Source organism: Nelumbo lutea, chromosome 1 (assembly GCF_056320005.1).
Source record: "Nelumbo lutea isolate HS-2025 chromosome 1, American lotus-T2T, whole genome shotgun sequence".
Lineage (NCBI taxonomy): Eukaryota > Viridiplantae > Streptophyta > Magnoliopsida > Proteales > Nelumbonaceae > Nelumbo > Nelumbo lutea.
Genome location: NC_142684.1, coordinates 69,818,279 through 69,842,911, shown reverse-complemented (window position 1 = coordinate 69,842,911; position 24,633 = coordinate 69,818,279). Strand labels below are relative to the sequence as shown.

The 24,633-nt window shown below is 37.4% G+C and overlaps 1 protein-coding gene across 2 annotated transcripts in view; it reads right to left on the bottom strand.

The window, feature by feature from the left end:
* Positions 1 to 8,593: 8,593 nt before the first annotated feature.
* EDM2 (ENHANCED DOWNY MILDEW 2) overlaps positions 8,594 to 24,633 on the bottom strand; it is a 50,276-nt gene continuing 34,236 nt past the window's right edge. For both annotated transcript variants that reach the window (XM_088964221.1, XM_088964220.1), the window contains exons 14-19: positions 24,008 to 24,049; positions 19,382 to 19,492; positions 10,755 to 10,826; positions 10,506 to 10,624; positions 10,378 to 10,441; positions 8,594 to 10,271 (exon numbers count right to left, since the gene is read on the bottom strand). In XM_088964221.1, the coding sequence (XP_088820347.1) occupies positions 8,913 to 10,271; positions 10,378 to 10,441; positions 10,506 to 10,624; positions 10,755 to 10,826; positions 19,382 to 19,492; positions 24,008 to 24,049 (1,767 nt within the window). In that variant the 3' untranslated portion in view covers positions 8,594 to 8,912. The remainder of the gene's footprint in view (positions 10,272 to 10,377; positions 10,442 to 10,505; positions 10,625 to 10,754; positions 10,827 to 19,381; positions 19,493 to 24,007; positions 24,050 to 24,633) is intronic.

The following is a 24,633-nucleotide window of genomic DNA, read 5'->3' as shown; positions in this document are numbered from 1 at the left end:
ATTAGTCATAGCTCTTCTCCAAGTCATATAATTGTCTCTGTTTAGCAGACAAGAGACAAGCACCATACCAGGGCTGTCAGAAGGATGGAGGTAGAAAGGTGAATTCTGATCACAGAAAGAGGAGATCTAATCAATGACAGTGAATACAGTGTTTCCACTTCTATTCACGACCATTCTTCTTGATGGTGGAAGAGGATTCGAAACAAGAACCAAAAAGAAGACTAGAGTTAAGAATCAGAGTTTTCCGTGAGAGCCTGGAGCTCTGATACTATGTAAAACATGTAACAGGACAATGGCAAAGAAAAAGTTGTGTTTCGTTCATTAAACTTATCAAATATATAAGCATTTATTACAAGGACCCAAAGTAGGTTGACATGGCATTTACCAAAACAGATTCATAACCGACTTTATAACAAACTTTATTATGAGAGTAAAACTCTTCGCAACTTGCTCATCACAACTTGCTTCAACCGGTATTCTCCTGATAAGATCAAACTTTTGATTTCAAGAGAATAATCAAGGTTTTTAAAACCAGACCAAATAGAGAACCGTTTTGGGTCCAGTTCCTAGGCTAAATGGGTCTGATCATCTGGTCTAAACAAATGACCTATTCTAACAGAAAAAATAGAATGGTCTAATCATCTAGTTTGAAGGGATGACTTGCTCTAATAGAAAAAAATAAAAACAAAAGTTAAAAAAAAAAGTTAAAAACCGTTATCCAGGTCGACAGTTCGAAAATTTGACTGTCTGGATTAGTGATTTGCTGACCAAATCAACAAATTTTGGCCAAAAACAGTTTTGGAGTAAAACAGACCAATTCCCAGTTTTTCTTATCCGATCATTTGGTCCAATCCGATTTTAAAAACCATGAGAACAATCAAAGTTGTCAAAGGAGAAAAGAGAAGCTCTCATCATGTGTCCTGAATATATACAAGTTCTTCCCCAAAGTCTGTACGCTTGCAAAAGGATGTGGTAAGCTAAGTTACAAGCCCGATCACTTGCTCTAACTTGATTATTGATGGAAGACATGATTTGTGTTCTTACTGTGCAATGTATATTGTACTCTAAAATAATTGCGAACATCCATGTCATTTTTGCTCATTAACTATTCAAGGGACTGATTTGCATACATCCCATTTTTGATAAACCAGTCATGTTCCTAGTGAAAAGACAAACAAATTACTTTTCATAACGATAAATTTCAACAAATGGAAGTTCCATGAAGAAAGTACTAAGGCCATGTTTCGGAGTGCTTAAGTTAAAAATAAGTGCTTATTCGAATAAGCACTTATTTGCATTTGGCACATTTGGTAGTCTTTTTCTCCAATAAGTATTTAAATAAGCATTTGTGATTATTTTGTCTTTTGTTTTCTTTCAAATTTTCAAAATATACCCTATGAAAGCACTTGTACTAAATTACTTTTATAAAAACACTTTTGTGAAAGTACTTTTATGAAAGCACTCTTATAAAAGTACATTTACGAAAGCACTTTTATAAAAGCACTTTTACGAAAATACTTTTATAAAATTCAACTAGGCATAGATTTTATAAGTGGTATTTTAAAATTTAATTAGCGTTATAAAAATACTTTTATGAAAGCACTTTTATAAAAGTACATTTACGAAAACACTTTTATAAAAGCACTTTTGTGAAAGCACTTTTATAAATGTACTTTTACGAAAATACTTTTATAAATTTCAACTAGGCATAGATTTTTTAAGTGGTATTTTAAAATTTAATTAGGATTATAAAAATACTTTTATGAAAGCACTTTTATAAAAGTACATTTACGAAAGCACTTTTATAAAAACACTTTTGTGAAAGTACTTTTATAAAAGTACTTTTACGAAAATACTTTTATAAAATTCAACTAGACATAGATTTTATAAGTGGTGTTTTAAAATTTAATTAGGGTTAATTTTGGAAGAAAAAAATGAATAAGTGCTTATTGTATAATTACTTAAAAAAGAGCTGGAAAATTGGGCTTAAAAATAAGCCCTTATTTTTAAAATAAGCACTTATTTTGGGCTTATTTCCCAAATAGCAATAAATGCTTAATAGCCCAAATAAGCACTCCAAACATGGCCTAAATCATACGAGGAGCTCACTGAAAATGCTCTCACCATGGTAACTTAAGATGGATTTGAAAACCGTTTGAGTTTTATTTTGAAAATTAAAAAATAATGAAGGGCAAAATCGACTGTAAAAGGATAGTTTGGGAAGAAAAATTATACAAGTCATGTAACATTACATACAAATGAATTGTAATGGTGTGCTAATGGTAGGGGTGGATTTTGTCTGTCGTCAGAAAACTTAAGAGTACCTTAAGTAATTTTTCAAACAGTAGGGTAAGTTTTATCCATTTACTAAACTATAAAAGTGTTTTATTTTCTTTCAAAACAAACACAACCTAAGGAGAACAAAATGTTCATGATAATTAGGGTGAAGAATGTCTCAAATATCCCCAGGAGATGACAAAAAAGATCCCAATGACAATTAAGGGTCTGTTTATTTTGTGGTCGGAGTTGGAATCAAAATTCTTCAGAATCATCAGAATAGTCTATTCTCATAACTTGTTTAGTGCAGGCAAATCAAAATTAGAATTGGAATCAACTGGAATGGGACTCTCATTCCCAAGAGAAGGAAGGGAACAACCATTATTTCAAATGGGGGAGGGATGTCATTTCATCAGGAATGGGAATAGGATTCAGATTCCATCCAACCAAATGATTAAGTTATTCCAATTCCGATTACTCCCTTATTCCCCAAAGTCAAACAAATCCTAAAAGTTATCGCTTAAAACATGTTCTTTAACATAAATTTTTTGAAACCAATATAAAATCATTACGATCTGAGAAAAATCGATATGCCCCAATACTAAAATCAACTTTTGTTTTAAAAATCAAGCAGCCATTTTTTTTCCCACATTGTATTTCAGTTCCTGACCTTTTTCTAAAATAAGTAAAACCTATATGAAAAATATCAAAATTGATCGCAAATCAAATTTGAACTCAATACAATTGAAATCATTCAATCTGTTTATAAATGGATAATATATGGCCCCAATCCAGAGATATTTAAACAATTACATTTAAGATTAGCTTTAAAAAAAAAACAAAGAATAATAATTTCAAGCCTCATGAAAGTTATTCTCAAGCCATTGATCCATTATATCAAATTAATTCTTAGTTCATTTTGTTAGTAATATATCATATTTTAATCATTTTTAGTTTCTTTTTGTTGAAATTTATTTTTAATTTAACTTAATAATAGTTTTCAATATCCAAGCCCAACCCAAGCCCAATCACCAATCTGAGTAATAGAATTTTTAAAAACAAAATTATACATATTAGCAAACTATTTCTCCATAAAAAGAATAAAAATTTATTTAGGTGTTGAGAATACTTCAACAATTATTTTTGCCCATTTACAGAAAAAAAAAACACATGTTTTTGCTAGTAAAGGGAGCAAAAACATAACTCATGTACTTGAGCATGAATGATTTTTACATTGAGAAAAATGTAGATTTAATGAATAAATTACTTAAAAATCGTGCATAGGGGTGTCAATTGGATTGGATTTGGTCCAATTCGATCCAATCTAATGTGAGTCCGTTATAAATGGACCAGGTACAATCCAATCCAAAGAATATTCTGGACCATTTTGGACCAGTCCAATTCAACATCTGTACAATCTAATCTGCTGAAATTCGTTTTGATTTAGATTTGTTTCAACCCAAACCCAGTCCATTGACACCTATATTCTCATCTTATATTAATGGACTAGACATTGGCTTAATCCAACTTAATAAAATATAAATTTATTATGGAAGGATCAGGTCCAATCCAATCTAATAAATATTTTGGACGAGATTAGTCCAACCCAAATTAATTTTGACTGGTCAGGGTCCAATCCAAAACCGGTCCATTGACACCCTTATTCGTGCATTCATAAATTTTCAACTATCAATACTCCTTTTTCTTTCTTTTTTTTTCGGTTTGATATTTCATATATGGATAGGTTTATTAAGATGGGTATTAACATTTGAAATTGTTAAAAGTACCATAACGTTTCAATTACCCTCATCTCTCTCTCTCTTTCTCTCCAATATAGTGCAGAGAGGTCCTCACACCCGTTACCAGCCTGATAATCATATATCATGACCAATTTGATGGGTGAATCCGTGAATTGATTTTTGAAAAATCTCATTGCAAGAATTGGCAGGCAATAGTGTCAAACATCACCTTTGTAACCAAACTCAACATATCTTTGATCTTTAACTATAAAAGAAACTTATATTAACATTTTAGATTTGCTGAATTTGAGGTAGTTGATCAGGAGCTTGTTATCTAATTCTAAGACAACTAACGATGAATAGACCTGGCTCAAAGGTCTGACTGCTTCGCTCTGCTAGATGTGTCATCTCTGTTCTGATCTCGTTGGGCATCCAAATCGCACTGTTCTGCAGTCCCAAAGTATTATATAGCTCAACCAGAGTGGTATAGGAGATGGTATGCCTATCCATTGACTTCCGAATCTCTTGCGTCAGCATTCGGACACGGTGGACAGCTTCCTTCTGTCTGATCATTCTATCAACCTTTCTGTCAAGCTCCCAAGCCTTCTTCTTCAAGAAAAGTTCTCTCACCTTAACTTTAAGAAGCAGAGGGATGAGAGTTACAAGGGTGATTGCAGTTGAAAAAAAACGATAATAAGAAATGAAGAGAACAGTAGGAGAATCTGATATTTTCGGTTTATCTGCTCTGCTATGAACTACAGAAAGAACCAAGAACCCAAAACCACTTTTCTCCTTCTCGTCTGCTGGGTTTCAGCGGCCAACACGGCATAACATGGTCGGTTTTATGTCCGGAGAACCAGGCAGGTGGAGGGTGGTATTCACGGCACTGGTTTTGTAGGTTGTGCTCCGAACTGGGTTTGGTTTTCTTGGAGGAAGGAGGTGGAGGAGGAGGGGGAGGGTTCTTGAGTCTTCTTATCGTTGTTGTCTCTGTTTCTGCTGCTCTCGTTGGAGATTGGTGGTTTATGTATTCTATACGTTGCATGATTGGATAAGGCGGCAGGTGGCGAAGCTACTACTGAAAACCGTCAAAATCAATCAGTGTTTTAAAAGCTTAAAGTTGGCTCGTGAAGAAGAGGAAAGAAAGAAAGAAAGATCCGAAGGTGTTTTCATTGAAATCTTGTTTCCATTTGCCACGGGAGTGTGTATGTTTTTTAGGTACTCCTTTTAGTTGCCTTGCATTTCTGGTGCTGGCATCTGGGCTTTTAAAGGTCGGTATCAGTGGTCCTTCTTCGCATTATTTTTGTTAGTGAGACTTGTTTACGGTGTCGTGAGTTGTAGAGATCTCGTGCTCTTCAACTCCGCTATCATACACAAACACTGAAGATGGAAAAAAAAATATATCTTGCAAGAAAAAGATAGATAAACAGAATTTACAAAAGAGGAAAAACAGCGGAAGCGAAATTTTTCAATTTTGGTTTTGGAGGCTTTGGGATTCTGGGTATTTTAGATCTTGAGACCTGGCAAATGGGTTTCTTTTAATTTTGGTTTTTCTCTCTCTCTCTCTCTCTTTTTTTTTTCTCCTTTTCGGGGTTTCATTGATTTCCTTATCGCTGTAGCCTATTTTTCAATCCCTATCGAACTCCTTTACTTCATTAGTTGCTCCAACGTCCCATTCAAATGGGTCCTGGTTCAGTTCATCGCCTTTGTAGTCCTTTGTGGGACTCGTACCCAGAAAAAGAGAGATTATTATTTTTTCTTTCTTTTTTTTTTTTTTGTCGTAAATGAGCGTTTTTCTTATTCTGTCATGTCATGGCTCAGCGAATAGTGATAACTGATCATTCTGTACAGTGCATTCAGAGACGATGAACAGTGTTGTCTTCTCGTTTCGAGATGTCCATTGCCATGAGGGGGAGTTGCGTACAGTGAAAGGCAGTCATCGATTTTGATATTGTTGCGTACGTTGATTGCTCATTTTGAAAGCACAAGTTTTGAGATTCATTTGATAAAGAAAATTTAGATAAAACTTAAGGGGCATTTGTATCTTTTTGCTATGACACTTTACAGTAAGTTAATGAAAGCTCGGGTACTAAATCCGGTAAAATGAAAGTTTCGGATACTAAATCTGGTAAGTTAATGTAGATTAAAAACACCACTCAGCACCAACCAAACCAGAAACATGGAAGCTAAAACGAAAAAACAAGCTACAGAAAAAGAAAAAAGAGCTACAAATCAGAATCAGATACACATAGGTCGTTTAAAGTTTAAACCACTATAAGTCTATAACAATGCAAATGATCCTCAGCACTAAACGCATTGTCAGTGTGGCTTCAACCGCATTGTCCTAGAATTAGATAACATTCTCTTGATCAACACTCCCTCAAATCCAACAAATCTGAAATGTTAATAGAAGTTTCTTTAAAGATTAAAGATATGTTGAGTTCGGTTCCAAAGGTGATGTTTGATACATCACTTGAGGATAAGCATGACACAACGGGGCATCATGAATGCATGATGCATCAACCGAACAGGCGAACACGGAGCACCCCTTCTAAGTTCTAACCATGTTTGCTTGAGTAGCCAAACAATTACGGATACAACGCCACAGGAAAATCCGAACCCAAGGCGACAAAAACAAAAAATTTAAACTTTTCAAATCTACCTCGTAAGTCCAAGCTGAAGATGTTGTAAAGTGCCCATTTGGTGTTATTTTCCACACCAGGCGATCTTTGGTATTTGAAGCATGGGAGGGAAGTCTAATTGCACAAGTTGAGTTGTAGTTTCATTTTCACGTCAGAGTGTAGCTTCGACCTCTATCACCCTCCAACACCGCCTTTCAGTATCAACAGATAAATTGTGAAAGTCATGGTTGTCAAAACCGGACTGGACCTGATGGTTGGACCGGAAAAACAGGGAATCAGTCACCTGACTGATTCTGTTTTATCCTAGAACTATCATTTTAGCCAAAAACTGTTGATTTGATCAGTAAACCGCTGATCTAAACGGTCAGTAAACCGCTGATCCTAGAACTATCATTTTACCATTTTTTTAACAGAACGGGCCATTCATTTTGTTCAAATGATTGGACCATTCGACCCAGGAAACAGACCCCTGAACTTTGGGGGTAGTGTCAAGTTAATACCTAAACTAGTGGACTTTCAAAAGTGTCGCTGCAGTACTCAAACTTTCAAAAAGTTTCAAGTTGGTTCTTACGGTTAACTGATGACATCTGTAACTTAAAATTTCTTAAAATGTTAAAACTACCTTCAAAAGAAGACAGTGTTCATTATCCTCTACCTTAAACTAGGTTGTAGCAATGCAACAAGTTCGGGCTCCTCCCAAACCCCATATACTACCATGTGGCATTCCCTGGAATTTGTTTCGCGAACTCCAGCGGAATACGTCCGAAGAGACTATTGTATGAGAAATTCAGCGTATGCTGTTTCTATCAAAATCTAGTGGCAACAACCCGCTAATCAAATTGGAAGACAGATCTAAGACTTGAATGGTTTTGAAACCACTAGAAACATCACCCTGTATTAGGGATTCAAGTAATGTATGTTGTTTCCACCAAAATCGGGCGGCAACAACCCGTTAATCAAATTGGAAGACAGATCTAAGACATGATTTTTTTTTTTTTTTTATGGCAAGACTTGAATGGTTTTGAATTCCCGGAGAGGTTGAGGAATTCAAAACTGTAACGTGCTGGAGATCAGAGTTTAAATATTTGAGTTTCATTTAATTTGTTGTGATACAAAGCCAATGAATTTATATTTTATAATCAGCCTGATATCGGAGGTGGTGGCATTTTTATCCTTTTTCATAATAATTACATCCGCTAACAGTTTTAGACCAATTTGACACTTTCTAAAACAGCGAGTCAGTGACACATTTGAAAGTTTGAATAGTAACTTGACACCACACCAAAGTTCAGGGTACTAAAATGAAATTTTCTCAAAAAAAAAAAAAAAATGTATGAACATTCCAGCCGCTGCCAAGTTTGCATAATGTGCCCCCCTACTGCATCTACTCTCTATGCATGCGAGTTGTTTGAAAGAGAAATATCCTTGAAGCCCAAACCTCCGAGTCCTCCGCCATTTGGATGGATTGGCAACTTCTGAGGTAAAAAATATTAGATTTATCATCTCTTATCCACCAGAATTCTATTGTTAAAGCATTTAATTGTTTTTTTTTTTTGGCACAGATGACACAAACATATTTGTCCTTGCCATTCATCATAGGGACGCCCCTGAGCTAATAAGCTAGTCGTCCTAATACGCCGCGGATGGGTATTAGAAGTAAGCTAATTCCCCGACCTTTTGAGCAAACCAACCACATCCACAAAATTGAGATTGAGACAGGATATCTTCTATGCCATCGATCTCTGCAACAATACTAGCTCCACTATAATTGTACCATAATTCATAAGCAAACAATAGATCATTTATCTTGCAAAATGGGTCAAACTTGAACTCCTTCAAACTCCTGTCCTGTCGCCTGTGCGCACAGCACAATATAAAATAAGGCAAAAATTGGAACCCTGGCTGATAGAGGAGCCCACATTGGGGGTGTAATAAGAATAAGAAATGTAACTTTCGATAATATCACAAAACATGTTAGATAGATGGATACATATGCTCGGTAGATGTTCAGGAGTAATGTTCCCTTGCCTAAATCCCCATAAATAACACATCACGCCTATATCATGCAAAATGGATGTTGATAACAGGCCTAAAAATGATGGTTGCTGTGAAGTAACTAGCATACGGAATACCTCCTTGACGATGGTAATTATGAAAATGGCAAGGCTGAAATGATGGCATACATTTTCTTTCCAAATTCAACAAACTCTTACCTACATTGCGAGTTGTATCAATCATTGATTTCGCAAAAAATCTTTCACTCGTTGAGCCAACCAGATGAATTGTGATGAGAGAAAGGGTGCTGTGGACCAGGAGCAAAGCCTAATGAGTCAGCACGGAAACTGGGCCTAGATCCTGGCAGATCATATACACCACTTCTACCCACCAGAGGAATCTCAGGCCCAAAATTACCAATTCTTGTATGATTCAACTCATCAAGGTGGGGCATATACCGCTGTGTTGCTGGCAGGTTCATTCTTTGGTAGGACGACTCACCCGATGCACCCATGATGCCATATGGAGCTGAAGAAAGTGAACCTATTCCACCAAGCATAGAATCTTGACCACCCAGATAGCTGCTTCTGTGAGACAAACTATCAAAATCTTGTCGCCCATAATGGAGCTGCATCCTGACATCTTCTCTCCTGTACTTCTCTTCCAACTCATCGAAGTAAGGTTTATGACTTAAAGCCTCCATGTTATCCTGAATGCGCCCAGGAAATTGTTCACCCAAACCCCTGACCTCTTGACCAAGATTAGATCCAGCCATCCAATTATGGTTTCCACCTAGAAATGGGTCACCTCTGTTTGAATTGTACCTTCTTTCTATTTCCTCAATATCTACATCAGGAATACTAGTTGGATTTCCCCTGTATCCTACACCAAACTCTGGAGTGGATACAGGAAGGGTAGTTTGGAAGTGCCTGGAGCCTTCTTCATTGGCTACCCTCTCTGGAGAAATCTCAAGGGTTTCAGAGGGCTGACCTTCCTCCGAGTTTCTAGGATCTGTTCTCTTACCCTGAGGACTACCCATTTCAGATGTTTCCTTGTATGCCTTGCTTGTATGAGGCCTACCTTCATCATACTTCCTCTCAGGTGATGTATCAATCTTAACCTTTGATTTCTTACCAAGATCCCGCCTCTCCTTTGGACTCTCTCGGGACCGTTTCTTCCTATGCCCATGATGCTTGCGGCTTTCTGTCTCAGAATCGTCGCACAAATCTTGGTTGGCTCCAATGTTACATTCAACAGGGGATCTTCCCCTCATCTCTTGAGGAATAATTGTTCTAGTTTCTTCATCCTCCGTTTCAGCATTTTGTTCAGCAACATCATTTATTTCTCTAGAGATACAATTAACTCCATTATTTGTCCTTGAAATATCATTGTAGTGGTCGTGATTCTTCTCCTTTGGATGCTCTGAAACCTGTGATTCATCATGGTTCTCATCCATATGTAATTCTCTCTGTTTTGTGGACGTGTGACCATGCTTTTCAGCAATGTTCATGTGCTTGGATGTCCAATCAGGGCGGCTCCAAAGATAAAGAACTGGAGTTGTAGTGTTCCATTGATCTATTTGCTTGTAATTCACATCGATAGATCCAGGTAGGTAGAAAGACTGGAAGGGAAAAAATTGATAATGTGAAGCAAGAAAAACAGATCCACCTTGTAGTGGATTAAAATCAACTAGAATCAAGTATACATGCTTGGCTCCTTAAATATACCTTGCCAGAAAGTTTCTCAACATCCTCCCAAATCAAATCATATGGTGTCCTCTTTTTGCCCGGCCTGGAAAAATCAAATAATTGAGAAGGGAACATATGATGCATGGAGGAAAAAAGCCATTTTCTACCTTTCTGTTTCTGGTGGAACAATAAGAACGAGAAGCTTTGGTTTGAACTCAAGAGCCTTATCAATGAACTTGTTTGCAAGTGCTGCTTTAACTCCAAACGGGGGATTGAGCCCCATGATCTACTCAAAGATAAAAATAAAAAGAATAGTCACATATGGGTAAAACTTGGAAAACATCCAAATCTGTTTACAGATTCAGAAGATATTAGTTCATATCAGCATTTGATAAGGAAAAGAAAAGGCCTCTTACCAACTGAGACCCTGTGGGCAATTCACTTGGCCGGACAGTCATCCAATCTCTCCTCTCAAAATTGAAATCATTCTGTAAAAGGATCCATTAATACCCTAATACAATGTGCCCCAATAGAATTTGAATGTTCCCCCCAAAATAAAAACACATCAAGTACTGAAATTTGCATCCACCTACTAGTCATGTTTGTTTTTAAATAAAGGTCCACATTATAAAAATGCAAACTACTGTGGAAAATATAGAATTATCTACAGTCTTGCTGATATGAACTAACTGCCTGCATCCATACTGGCATTTCTTTCTGAGAATGCAAAGAAAACACAAACTAATGACAAATCAAATAAGTATTATTGGTTTATACTTTTTACTTTATAAACCTAGGATGCAGCATCATGACTATAACTAGGAACAACAAGGGTCAAATAAGACGGGTCCACAATATAGAAATGCAAAGAAACTACAATGATTTTCTCAAGAACTGGTGGCTGAAGGGATTGTTTTTCTGAAGCCATGGCTGAAGGGATTGGGTCAAGAAGGCTCTATCATCATTGATAAAAAATAAAGAAGGTTCTATCGTCTAGAAGACTGTTGCTCATGGGCTGAAATCGATTCTAGAGGGAAGAATTTTGTCTTGGGTTGGGGTTCATGGGCTGTTCAAAGACAAGTTTTATGATACTCCTTTGACAATGATACTAACATTGCACAGATAGTTGGTGTACATGGGTCTTGTATCTCGGTTTTATTTAATGAATATACTTTATCTTTTTCCAAAAAAAAATATTTAAATTGCCTTCTAAACATTGAAGGGATCATTAGAATCAGTGACTATGTTAAACCTACCTGCAATCATTATGCTAAAAAATGTAGAGCAGAAACAGAATGTCCCTGGTCCAGCACCAGCTTCAGCCCAACCAGCTCAAGACCAGCCCAGAGTGACCACGGTCCAGAAATTGCCCAACTATATATATATATATATATATATATATATTATATATATATATATATATATATATATATATCAGAAACTGGAAGCCAACCCCAACGGTGTTACCCTATAAGAAGTTAATATGGAATGAAATGCAAGCCCATCGCAAAAAGGGACTATGCTATAATTGTGACGAAAAATTTTCTGTGGAATATCAATGCAAGACCCAACAAACTTGCCTACAGCAAGTTGATGATCCCATTGAAGAGGTCCCCAGTGAAGAACTCGAGTCACTTCAGCTGTAGAAGGTGATTCTGCCCCAACAGAGTACCATGAAATTTCATTGTGGGCCTTGACAGGGGGTGAACGCACACCATATCATGCGGGTAATTCCTTCACAAGACAGTGGCAGCTCACTTAATTTTATTACCAAGGTGCCTGCCAAGCAATTGGGCTTAGCCAAGCAGCCCATCAATTCATTCACAGTACATGTCGCTAATGGGCACCTCATAACTTGTGAAGGAATCTGCAAGTCTATGGAGTTGAAGCTTCAGTGCCACCTCTTCTGTGTTGATTTACACCCCCCCCGGGACTTCTCAGGTGCATACATAGTGTTGGAGATCCATTGGCTCAGCATGGGCTGGTTACTTGTGACTGGGCCCCATTTAACCATCAACTTCATGAGGGGGGCAAACAATGTCCTTGTAAAAAGCTGTCAACACATGGATACCTACTTGCTCATGTACCTGGATTCACTACCCTCCACTCCCACTTTGTCAGCACATGCCATTGTAACTAAACCGACTGGGGGTACAGCCCAATTAAAGCAAGTTTTGCAACTATACCAGAACGCATTTCTTGAGCCCAATACCCTACCATCTGCGAGGGCCCATGACCACCAAATTACTATCCAACTAGGAGCCCCACCAGCTAACTTGAGACCACATATGTACCCCCAATATTAGCATGTGGAGACTGAAAAGAGGCACGTTGCTTGAAAAGGGACTGATTCAGCCCGTTAACAGTCCATATTCTTCACCAGTGTCATTGATCAAGCTCATCAAAGAAAAAGAGTTCATGGAGGTTTTGTGTGGATAATCACGCATTGAACCACATCACAATGAAGGAACATTTCCCAATTCCTCTGATTGACAACTATTTGATGAGTTGGGGTAGGCCCAAGTTCACAGATGAGATAGATGTCTCAGGAAACGGTGTGGGAGCTGTTCTTATGCAAACATGGGCAACCTATTGCTTTCAGCAAGGGTTTAAGTCCACAGGCCCAGTTGAAGACCACATATGAGAAGCAACTCATTGTCATCGCACTAGCGGTCCAGAAACAGAGACCCTATCTTCTTGGGAGCGCGTTCATTGTAAGAGCAAACCATCTCAGCATCAAATATCTACTAGACACCCTATTTTAAGCCCAAAGCAGAAGAGTTGGTACTACAAGTTATTGGGCTTCTAATGCAGTAGCAAATGCCTTGTCAAGGGCAGAAGAATTTCAGATGATGGTTATCTCAACACTTTATTTTCCTCTATGTCCAGCTACGGGTTGGGGCCTAAGAGGATCCAGAACTGAACCAACTCTATGACCATTGGCTTCAAGACCCATCCCAGGCACCTGGCTACACAGTGCAAGGCTCTGTTCTGTTTTACCAACAAATCTGCCTACCATCTAGAGCTACTCAAGCTCTTCCATTATTCAGCTCAAGCAAGGCATTCAGGGGTACTTTGCACAAACAAGAGGCTAGCAAGTTGGTTCTATTGGAAGGGGATGAGAAGAATGGTGCACAATTATGTTGCTCGCCAGTTGCTGTACCACCTGTCAACAACAGAAGTATAGTACCCAGTTTCCAGCAGGGTTGTTGTAGCCACTTGTTGTAGTAGACCGGCAAAGAAAATATGCCCATTTTAAAGTCTTGCCACACCCCTACACTGCAGCCACCATAGCCAGAGCTTACATCCAGGAGATTGCCAAACTCCATGGTACACCAATTCTTTACTTACAACTAGAGATCCCTTGTTTATGGGTAACTTCTGGGAATGAATACCTCAAGGCTCAAGTGGTGCAACTGTTGCATTCCGCAAGCTACAATCCTCCAACAAATGGTTAATCTGAAGTCATTAATAGGTGCCTGGAGACCCACTATTGGTGTTTAATTGGGGAGAGGCCAAAACAGCGGACACTGTGGTTGCCTTAGGCAATGTATTGGCACAATACAACATACCATGTATCAATTGGAACATCACCCCTCATGGCCTTGTATGGGAGGGAACCATCACCTCTCTTGCCTCATGAGAGAGGATCTTCGGCTACTGCTGAAGTAGACAACCAATTGTCATCTCCAGATGATATCGTTAAGTCCCTGAAGTTGCACTTAAAGCAGCCTCAGCAACAGATGATAAAAAGCACAGGCAGCTGGAACTCACAGTAGGAGATCATGTTTATTTGAAGCTTCAGCATTACCGCCAATCTTCCTTGGCTCGACGGAACTGGCAAAAATTGGCTCCAAGATATTTTGGGTCGTCCCAAATAGTAGAAACTAGAAAGGGTGGGAAAGACTATGTACCAACTGCAGCTGCCAGCAGAGTCTAAACTCCATCTGGGTATCCAGTGCAAACCGACCATGGAACCACTTGAGGAACAGCTCCCCCCAGCTGCACAGGTGGACACTGTACCTGAACCCGAACCATCAGGGTTTGTCTTTGGAGTAATCGGTGAAAACCAGATTCAAGATCAAGGAGTTTCTTCCCCCCTTCCTCTCAATCCAGTTCTTTCTTCGCCCCCACTTTACTGTCAAAACTCATTTGGTATTGATCCTTGTAGTAACCTTCAGCCTTTGGATTTTGCAGTTCCAGCTGTTGAAACTTCACCGGTGGCGGATAATGACCCATGTGTGATAGTAAAAGAAGGTGGGGGAGGAGGAAAAGACAACGAGGAGAAATTGATTTATGTGATGGAGTTGGAGAAGGATGCTGGGAGAAATGAAGTTGTTGTACTCATGAAAAGGAAAAGGAAGTCTGCTGGTTAAATGAGGGAGAAGATGGTTGTAGAGAGACCCCCAAAGTAAAAGAAGAGGAATAAAAAAAAAAAGCCAAAAACAAGTTCACCAAAGGGAAGGTCTATCTTAGAAAGGAGGCAGAAGATGACAAAAAAACAAAGAGGAGAATGAATGAGGTGGAAAGGCTAGCTTGTGGTGTTTCCTATGAGAAGTCTGTAAACAGGAAAAGGGAGAAGAAAAGAGAATGATAGGAATTGAAAATGAGTTTGGGTCGAAAAAAAAAAGAGTGGAATGAAGGTGCTTTGTTGGAATGTAAGAGGTTTAGGAAGTGCAAAGAAAAGGAGAATCATCAGGAATGTGATAAGAAATGAGAGACCAGTTATAGTCATGATATAGGAGACAAAGCTTTCGAATTTGGACAGAACGTGGATAAGAAGCATCTGGAGACCAGTCTAAGTTGGTCCTTTGCCCCGTCGTGGGGTGCCTCGGGTGGGATCCTTACAATGTGGAAGAATGAGGAACTTGACTATCAGGAGGAATTGATAGGACAATACTCAAATATCAATAAAAGCCAAGAGGATGAGTGATGGAAGGAAGTGGGTGTTGACTAATGTGTATGGGCCGAAGAGAGAGGAACACAGAGGAACACATTCTGGGAAGAGCTAGCTACAATCAAGGGCATTTGAGAGGGCCCGTGGTGTTTGGGTTGGGATTTCAATGTAATAAGATATACAAATGAGACAGACAACCCCAACCAGCCCTTAACAACTAGTATGAAACATTTCAATTCCTTGATGGAGTCCCTAGAACTAAAAGAACCTACCTTGTTACAAGCCTCTTTCACTTGGTCAAATATCTAAGAAAATCAAGTGTGCTCAAAACTGGACAGATTCCTTTTCTCCATTGATTGGGAAGAGTTGTAGGGAACATCGACACTGAAAGCCCTACCTAAAGTGACATCTGATCATTGCCCCTTAAGCCTCTACCAAGAAAATCTTATTGGAGGCCCCACACCTTTTAGATTTGAAAACATGTGGCTAGAAGTTCCAATTTTTTTGCAAAAGGTAAAAGAATGGTGGTTAGAAGGCGGGATAAGGGCTAGAGATAAAGTTGTGAGGTTCTCCAAGAAACTGAAAATATTGAAGGAAAAGGTCAAGGAATTTGGAAAACTTGAGGTCATAAAGGATGAATTAGCCAGGAAAATAGAGGAAGTGGACCAAAAGGAGGCTCGGAAAGAGTGTGGGTTGGAGGATAGAGTAGAAAGATAGAACTTAAAAGTGCAATTGGAAGAGATCCTAAGAAAAGAAGAGATTAAAAATCTAGATGTAAATGGCTTCTGAAGGGGGATGGAAATACCAGATTTTCCCACTCCCTAACAAACGGGAGAAGATGAAAAAACCAAATTTCTAGTATAGAGGTGGAGGGAAGAGTAGTAACTGCAAAAGAGGAAATTGAAAGATGCTTCGTGGATCATTTCAAGTCAATCCTAGCATCCTCTGATAAAAACATTGCAGAATTGGAAAATTTACAATGGGACAGAGCAGTGATTCAAAGGGCACGTCTAGGCGCATTTCAGGGTATGCGCCTCACCTAGGTCCTAGGCGTAGAGGCAAGGCGCATTTCAGGGTACGCGCTTCGCCTAGGTCCTAAGCGTAGCCCTTTCAAAAGGTGCACGCCTAGTGCACCTAGGCGTGTGCCTTTTGAAATTTTGACGCTTTTTTGCTTTTTTTGAACATAGCATCTAGGTCGGGGGCTCCGCTCCAAGAACCCCAAATTTGGTAATGTTGCTCATTCATTCATCCTAATAAAATGTCTTTTAATAAAATGTCTTTTTAAAAAGCAATTAAGACTATAAAATCATTATTTCTTGTGTGAAAACTAAGAATTTAAGACCTAGCGTGGACTTGTTTGGGCTTGCCTCGAGGAGCATGGCACAAAGGCGGCTCATAGAATTAGGAATGTAATATGTTTTACATTACATTAGTAAATTGAAGTAATGCAATTGATTGCAAAAAGAGATTAGAGGTTTTACATGCTTGAAAATGTTTTATAATGTTTGATTTTATTTTTAAATTCTCATTTGAATATGCTTTACATCTTATGTTTATGTATTTTAATTTTAGATAATAGGTTTTTAAAACATTTATTTTAAAATTTAAATTTATATTTTTATTAATATTATGTTTATTTTTTTTTGAATTTTTTAGATTTTTCTATTTTCTGACATTTTTTTTATTTTTTAGCATTTTTTTGTATTTTTTGCGCCTTACCTTGCACCTCATGTGCAAATTGACCCCTGCGCCTTGCGCTTTTAAAACACTAGGACAGAGTGCCAAAATCTGAAATTAACCTCCTAGAAAGAGTTTTCACTATTGAGGAGATACATGAAGCAATATTCTTGATGGATAGATCTAAAGCTCTGGGGTCAGATGGATTTTCAATGACTTTCTATCAAGATTGTTGGGAAATTTTGAAAGATGAATTAATGGATGTATTTGTGGAGTTCTATCAAGAAGGGAAATTATCGCCTAGAGTGAATGCAACCTTTATTGCTTTAGTGCCAAAAAAGGAGGCCAAAACCCCTAAGGATTACAGACCGATAAGTCTAGTGGGTAGCTTGTATAAAATCATTGTTAAAGTCCTGGCTGGTAGGTTGAAGACTGTATTACCCTATGTTATCTCTCAAAACCAAGGAGATTTTGTAGAAGGGAGACAAATTGTGGATCAAATCTTAGTGGCAAATGAGTGTTTGGCAGCTAAGAGAAAACAAGGTGGCAAAGGTTTGATTTGTAAATTTCACCTAGAAAAAGCTTATGATATGGTGGATTGGTCCTTCCTATTGAATTTAATGGAAAAGATGGGGCAATGGAGGATGTAGATTAAAGAATGTATTAGCTCAACACATTTTTCTATTCTAATGAATGGGGTAGCAAAGGATTTCTTCCAGGCTAAAAGAGGACCAAGTAGGGTGATCCCTTATCCCCATTCTTATTCACCTTTGTAGCAGAGGTTTTGAGTAGACAAATCACCAAAGCTGATCAAGAAAACCAGTTTAAAGGTTGGAAGATGGGTAGATCAGAAGTGGTGGGGTCTCATTTGCAATTTTCTGATGACATAATCATTTCCTGTGAAAGTTGTGATGAATCCGGTTTAAGGAATCTGAAAAGATTGGTGGATGAATTTCAACAGGCCTCCAAACTGAAAGTCAATTGGGAAAAAAGCTGTGTAGCTGGAATCATCATTGAAGGGGGGAGGGCATCCAAGCCATGGCAAATCTGCAAGGTTGTGAAGTGAAAAATTGGCCTCTGGAATACTTAGGTATGCCCTTGGGTGGGAATCCGAAAGCTAAAAGCTTATGGAAACCGGTGGTAGAGAGGCTCATAAAGAAGTTGGCAATGTGGAAGAGAAATTATATATCCATGGGGGGAAGAATCACCTTGATAAAATCAACCCTAGCAAACCTACCCACTTATTTCCTCTCCACCTCTGTGATCCCGATGAAAATAGGTAGGAAGTTGGAGAAGATTGAGGGACTTTTTGTGGGAACTAGGTGATGAAAAGAAAGATCATTTAGTGAAGTGGGAGCAAGTTTGTTACCCTAAGGAGCAGGGTGGATTAGGTATAGGGAACCTATTAAAGAAAAACAAGGCCCTTCTAGGTAAATGGCTGTGGAGATTCCCTTGTGAAGGAGAAAGGTTGTGGTACAGGGTCATTAAAGGCTTACATGGCAAAGCAGATAACGGCTGGGATGCAAATCTAGCCCCCAATGCAGCTCCATTTTCTCCTTGGAAGGCAATCTTTGAGGTATATCCAACCTTTCTTCAATTTATCAGGTTTGATGTTGGTTGTGGCAACAAAGTTTTATTCTGGGAAGACCTTTGGGTTGGGGATGTGCCTCTTATGATCAGATTCCCAGACCTCTACTCCTTATCAAACCATAAAAACAAACAAGTTGTTAGGTTTGGTGTGCTTTCAGATTCAGGGATCTCTTGGGATTTTTGTTTCAGAAGAGGGTTGAGGGAAAATGAGTGTGTGAGTCTCTGGTGCTTTTGATTTCAACACTTGAGAGGGTCTACTTGGACCAATCTATAGCTGATTGTAGAGTTTGGTCCCCATCTTCTGATGGTTTATTTTCCTATGCATCTTTATTTGGTTTGCTCACTCACATTGATCATATAGAGGTGAACTTCCCAGTGAGAGAAATCAGGTCTAAACCGATTCCTCCAAAAGTACAAGCTTTCTGTTGGGAAGTGTTCCTAGGGAAGGTAAACACTTGTGATGTGCTACAGAAAAGGCTCCCAAATTCCTTCGGGATTGAAAACAACAGTTCGAAGTTATTGCATTATTAAGATGTTTTTGCCATATTTCATGAAGTTATTGCATTTCATTGCTATTATTAGGATGAAATTAAATTGGACTGCATACCAAAGAAGAAACAGTACAAAATTAAAAGCCTGAAACAGATTTAGCTAATTCATCCACAGTTAGGTTCAGAAACATCATTTTGGTAGCCCATAAATGCATGCCAACAAACATAACTACACAACAAAATGTATAAATGAAAAGTGAAAACATCCAGAAGTCGGGCAATCTATTCCTGAGTAGAAATTAAGAAATGAGAAGAGAAACGGAAAAAAATAGATGTGGTTGATGCTTCCTAAGCTAACAATCCGTAGTTCCAAGAGTAGGAATATAACCTTCGGTTGAATAACATCATAGTTTTTAAACAAGCATCTCTTTCCAGTTCCTTCAAGCTTTTCTTTCATTAAGCAACTGAAATCGTTAGCTCCACAGCAGAAATCCACAATCTGTCAAAAGGAACAAGTAGCACTGAGGGAGTCCAAAACAGGCAAAATAACGATACATGAAACATTGTTTGCATAATGTTCAGCTAACCTTGAGCTAAACCTAAATCAATTTAAAATCGACCAAACATTGAACCAGTGGTTAACAGTTAGGCAAATTAAACGGTGGACATCCAAATATAAAAAGAACAGACCAAGATATGAAAAGAAAAAACAAACTAGTAAAACAAATAAAAATAACAACAACAACATTCAGCAGTAGCTAGACTGAACTCACTCTTTTTACATTTTTTTCCAAAAAAAAATGTGCTCTGTGTTTACCCCTTGTCTAGCTAGTGAGTCAATCAATTCATACCGATCTCTGAATCCAGCTGGAACTAGGGTTAAGATTTCTTAAGAGCTGCCTGATTTCCCTCACCATTTGTGAAGCAAGGTGCGAAATTACAAAAAAAAAAAAAGCTAAAAATTAAAAAACAAATGTCAGAAAATTCAAATAATGCCAAAAAATTCAAAAAAATGCAGTAGAAAATAAAAAAAATATTAAACATAATATTAATAAGAAATATAAACTTAAAATTTAAAATTAATGTTTTAAAAAACCTATTATCTAAAACCAAAATACATAAACATAACATGTAAAGCATATTCAAATGAAAATTTAAAAATAAAATATAAAATATAAAACATTTTCAAGCATGTAAAGCCCACAAACTCTTATTTATTTATTTATTTTATCCATAACACTTTCATTAATTCATCAGTAGAAAATTTACAAGTGGAAGACAAACACACTTACTTCCAAGAGTCACAAAGAACTTCAAGAAAGGAAAGAAGAAAATACAAAGATACAATGACACTAACATTACAACTTAGCCCAAAACAAGGAATCCCTTTCTGCCCCTTGTTTTGCTAAACCGTTAGCTAGGGAATTAGCTGATCTCTTAATCCAACATGTCTTAATTTCCATCTCCCACACCAGCCATTTGAAATTCCTCTTCTCATTGTTATACTTCCAAAGATCATTTTGTTCTTTGGTCAGCCACCCTATCACCACCTCTGAATCCCCTTCAATTATAAGTTTCTTGATGTTCAATTCCTTAGCTTTCCGGGCACAAACTCTTTTTTATCCTCAATTGCATTACTTCAAGTAACTAATATGATGTAAAACATATTACATTCCTAATTCTACAAGTTGCCTTTGAGCCACGCCCCTCGAGGCAAGCCCAAACAAGTCCATGTTAGGGTTTTAATTCTCACACAAAAAATAATTATTTTATAATTTTATTTGCCTTTTAAGAAGGTATTTTGTCCAAACAAGTCCATGTGAGAATTAAGAATTTAAGACCCTAACATGGACTTCCTTGGGCTTGCCTCGAGGGGCATGGTTGGGGGTCCAAGGGTGGAGCCCCTGGCCTAGCCGATAGGTTCAAAAAAAGAACAAAAGCATAAAACTTTCAAAAGGTGCACACTTGGGCTAAGGCACAAGGCACATCAAGCACACCAGGCATGCGCCTTTTGAAATTGTTGCTCCTAGGACCTCAACAAGGCATCTACCCTAAATTTTGTGCCTTGCCTAGACGCGCTTGAGGCGCAAGTGCACCTTTTAAATCACTAAAACAACTAGGGGCCTAGCCTATTGGTTTGCAACCATCTTATGTCTAGGGATGGCCATTTTAAAATTATTTATTTTACACAAAATACTATTAATTAAAAATTTTGGGGATTAGGGTCCTGATCAAAGATGGAGGAAAACTTTTACCCCCGATGGGGATCGGGGTTGGGGATTCCTACTTATGACAACCCTTGAAAAACCTTCTACAAGGAGATTTTTAATGTTGAGTGGCCCGTTGTGTCCCCAACCTCATTTTAAAAGCACAAGGGGCTTTTCATGCCCAAGGTGCAAGGCAAGGAATGGCACTTTTTTCGAGCAATGCACACAATTTTTTAAAATTTCAAAAAACACAACAATATAAAGCAATTGCAAAGTGAATGTAAAATTCAAATTTATAAAAATAAATTTTATTGGCTCAAATTAAGATAAATAAACATAACATATGAAACATATTCAAAGTGAATGTAAAATTCAAATCAAACATGGCATATAAAACATATTCAAACATGTGAAACCTTCAATGTCTTAAAATGTGTTCCTAATTACTTTAAAGAGCTAATGTATTCCAAATTATACAAGGCACCTTTGTACCAAGCCCCTTGAGGCAACCCCAAACAAGTCGTTATTAGGATCTTAAATTTTTTACCTGTACATAAAATATTTGTTTTGTGATTGTAATTATAGTTCCCTCTCTTTTGAAAAATTTATTGTATTAAATGCCTTGAAATGTGCCTCACCCTGGCAACTAGGCATGTTTTTTAGATCACTGCTCAAACCTAACAATAAAGCTGTCTCCTCTCACTAAGTTCACTTGGTATATTCCACATTTTAAAATATTGTCCTTTATCCAACAAACTTCTACTGAAAGAAACTCATTATACCCTTATCTATAAATAAAGACCCTCAAATTTGATATTTTTTCTCAACCATAGATACATTGGTGAAACGCAAAATCATCCAGTTGTATTCGACAAAAATCATCAGGATTAGTAACCCCTTTTTCCTGGAATTAAAATAATGAATATTGCATACATGCCTTTTCTTATTCTATCCTTCAGTGAGATTCTTTGAAAACATCATCAGCTACCATTTTTCATAAGACTATAGTCGAATTGCATTCTGATCAGATCCAGCCACATCTGACCCAATCTGATTATTTAAAACTTAAATCCCAATCCTATTCAAGGGGTTTCAAAATGGTTTCTGATCCAATCGGATATCAGATCTTCGTCATATTTAATTCAAGTCAAATTCTTTATTTTTAAAACGTAGAAACATGAAAATAAGTTAATAATTTTGTTAAATATAAACAGTAAGATAAAAAGCTGACATCCCAGAGGTTGAGATGACCAGGTTATAAGAATAATGAGTGCTCCCATTCCCACAAAAAAATGTTCCACTTACCACCTTTTGTTTGGCCAAACCATTAGATGACTCGTGCACCCAATGTGTGCTAACCACCCGGTCTTTTTTAAGCTCTCTTGTTACTTCTACGGGTTAGCATTCGGTTAAAAACCGAACCAAATAAACCAAAATAACCAAAACCAAAATTTTTGTCAGTTTTCGATTTTTTTGGTTAAAACCGAATTTTAATAATATATACTCTATTTTATATATATATATATATATATAACATATAATATTTATTATGAAACCAAATTAGCCAAAAACCGATTTAACCAAAAATTGAAAAACCGAAACCGAAATTTTCGATTCGGTTTTAACCGAATAGTGCTCACCCCTAGTTTCTTCATTAGGTTCTTAGACATCCAAGGACACCTATCTTCATCCTGAACCCATCCCACCACTATTTTGGAATCCCCCCAACTAACATATTTGTATAATTCTTGCTTTTTGCCACCCTTAAACCATGCACTGCTAGCATTTCAGCCCTTACTAAATTTCCATGGCCTGATGGTCCTTTAGAGATTGTTAGGATGTCACCATGGTTGTTCCTGAATACACCTCCAATTCCAGGTGGACCCATATTACTCCTGAATTACGTTTAATATAGAGAATTGGAGGGGATTCCTATTGAGAATTGGCCAAAATAAATAAATTTTTATAGATATAAATACTGAATTATTAATTATAAACTTTATGTAGTTATATATATTACCATATATACATGTATAAACTTTATTTTTAATAAAAATCTTTTATATTAAGAAGAACAAAGGTGCATAACATTAGTTGAAAGGGGGGGCAGGGGACAAACCACTTTCTTTCCCCTTATCTTTTCTTCCCTTCTCTTTCCTTTCCTTTTCTTTTCTTTTCTCTTCTTCTTCTCTTTCTTTTTATTTCCCTTCCCTTTCTTTTCCTTTCCTTCTTTTTTGATGAATTTTCTTTTCTTTTCCTATCCTTTCCTTTCCTTTTTTTCTTTCTTTTTTTTTTGTCTTTTTATATCAGATGTGCATGAGGCATACGCCTCTAGCATGCCTCAAGTAAAAAGCGCAAGAGGCGTATGCCTCAGAGGTGTCAGCACCTCTGGCATACACCTCAGGGCGTTTTGGGAGCGCCTTGCCTGGAGGCCAGGCGTACGCCTCCCATGCCTTTTAAAACACTGGTTTAAACAAAATCTTGTTTCCAAGTTCTTTTATTTTCTCTTATTATTTCTAAAAATAAAAAACAAAAAGCCTTGCTCTGCTTTTACTAACATGACCATACCTACATCATTCATTCATATACATAAATCAGTAACTGATAGAATCTAATGAATCATAGAAATATATAGCACAAAGTCAGAATTAAAGTGATCTTAATATATAAGAGGCACAAGTTATTAAAAAGATTCTAATCTTAAGTTCCAACATTTCAAGTCATTAGGAAGAATATTACCTACATGATTTTAACCTTACTGCACACCTAACATTACTATAAAAACTGATTGTTGTACAAGTTCTTACCATGTCACCATTTTGAACATACCAGTGGAGCTTGTCGACAATCTGCACATTATTGGCTCATCATTAATTAGCCAAAACATGAAACAATTGCTTGCCAGTTTTATCAAAGCAAAAGGTTACAAAAAGCATACCAACTGGAGAAATGAAGAACATGTTTGAAGTTTTTTTTTTCCAATTTTAATGATAATACAGAAAATCATCTGCCCATAAGGAGGCTTTAAGAAACGAACAAAAAACCTAAACCAAGAAGAACCCAAAGGTAACACCCTAGACTTGGCCAAATCATTAATGGGAAATTCAAAAGCAACCAAATAGAGTGTGTACAATCTGAACATGAAAACACCCTCTCTTAGAATAATGATGAACCATAGTAATCACAAGCACCATTGCCCCTAGAAATGCTGCTAGTTCCAGTGTGAAAGGTTCAAGTCTGAGACAGTTATGTTATGTCAAGTTGTCAATCTTTGACATAAGCAAGGTCTAGAACACAACACATATATCATACTATAAAAAACGATCTCATGCACCAGTGTCAGGCGCAATACCTAACTAATACAACACCAAATACTGCATGGACACTTCTAAGTATACACTAGTACACTACAATATTTAACGCATTAAAGAGA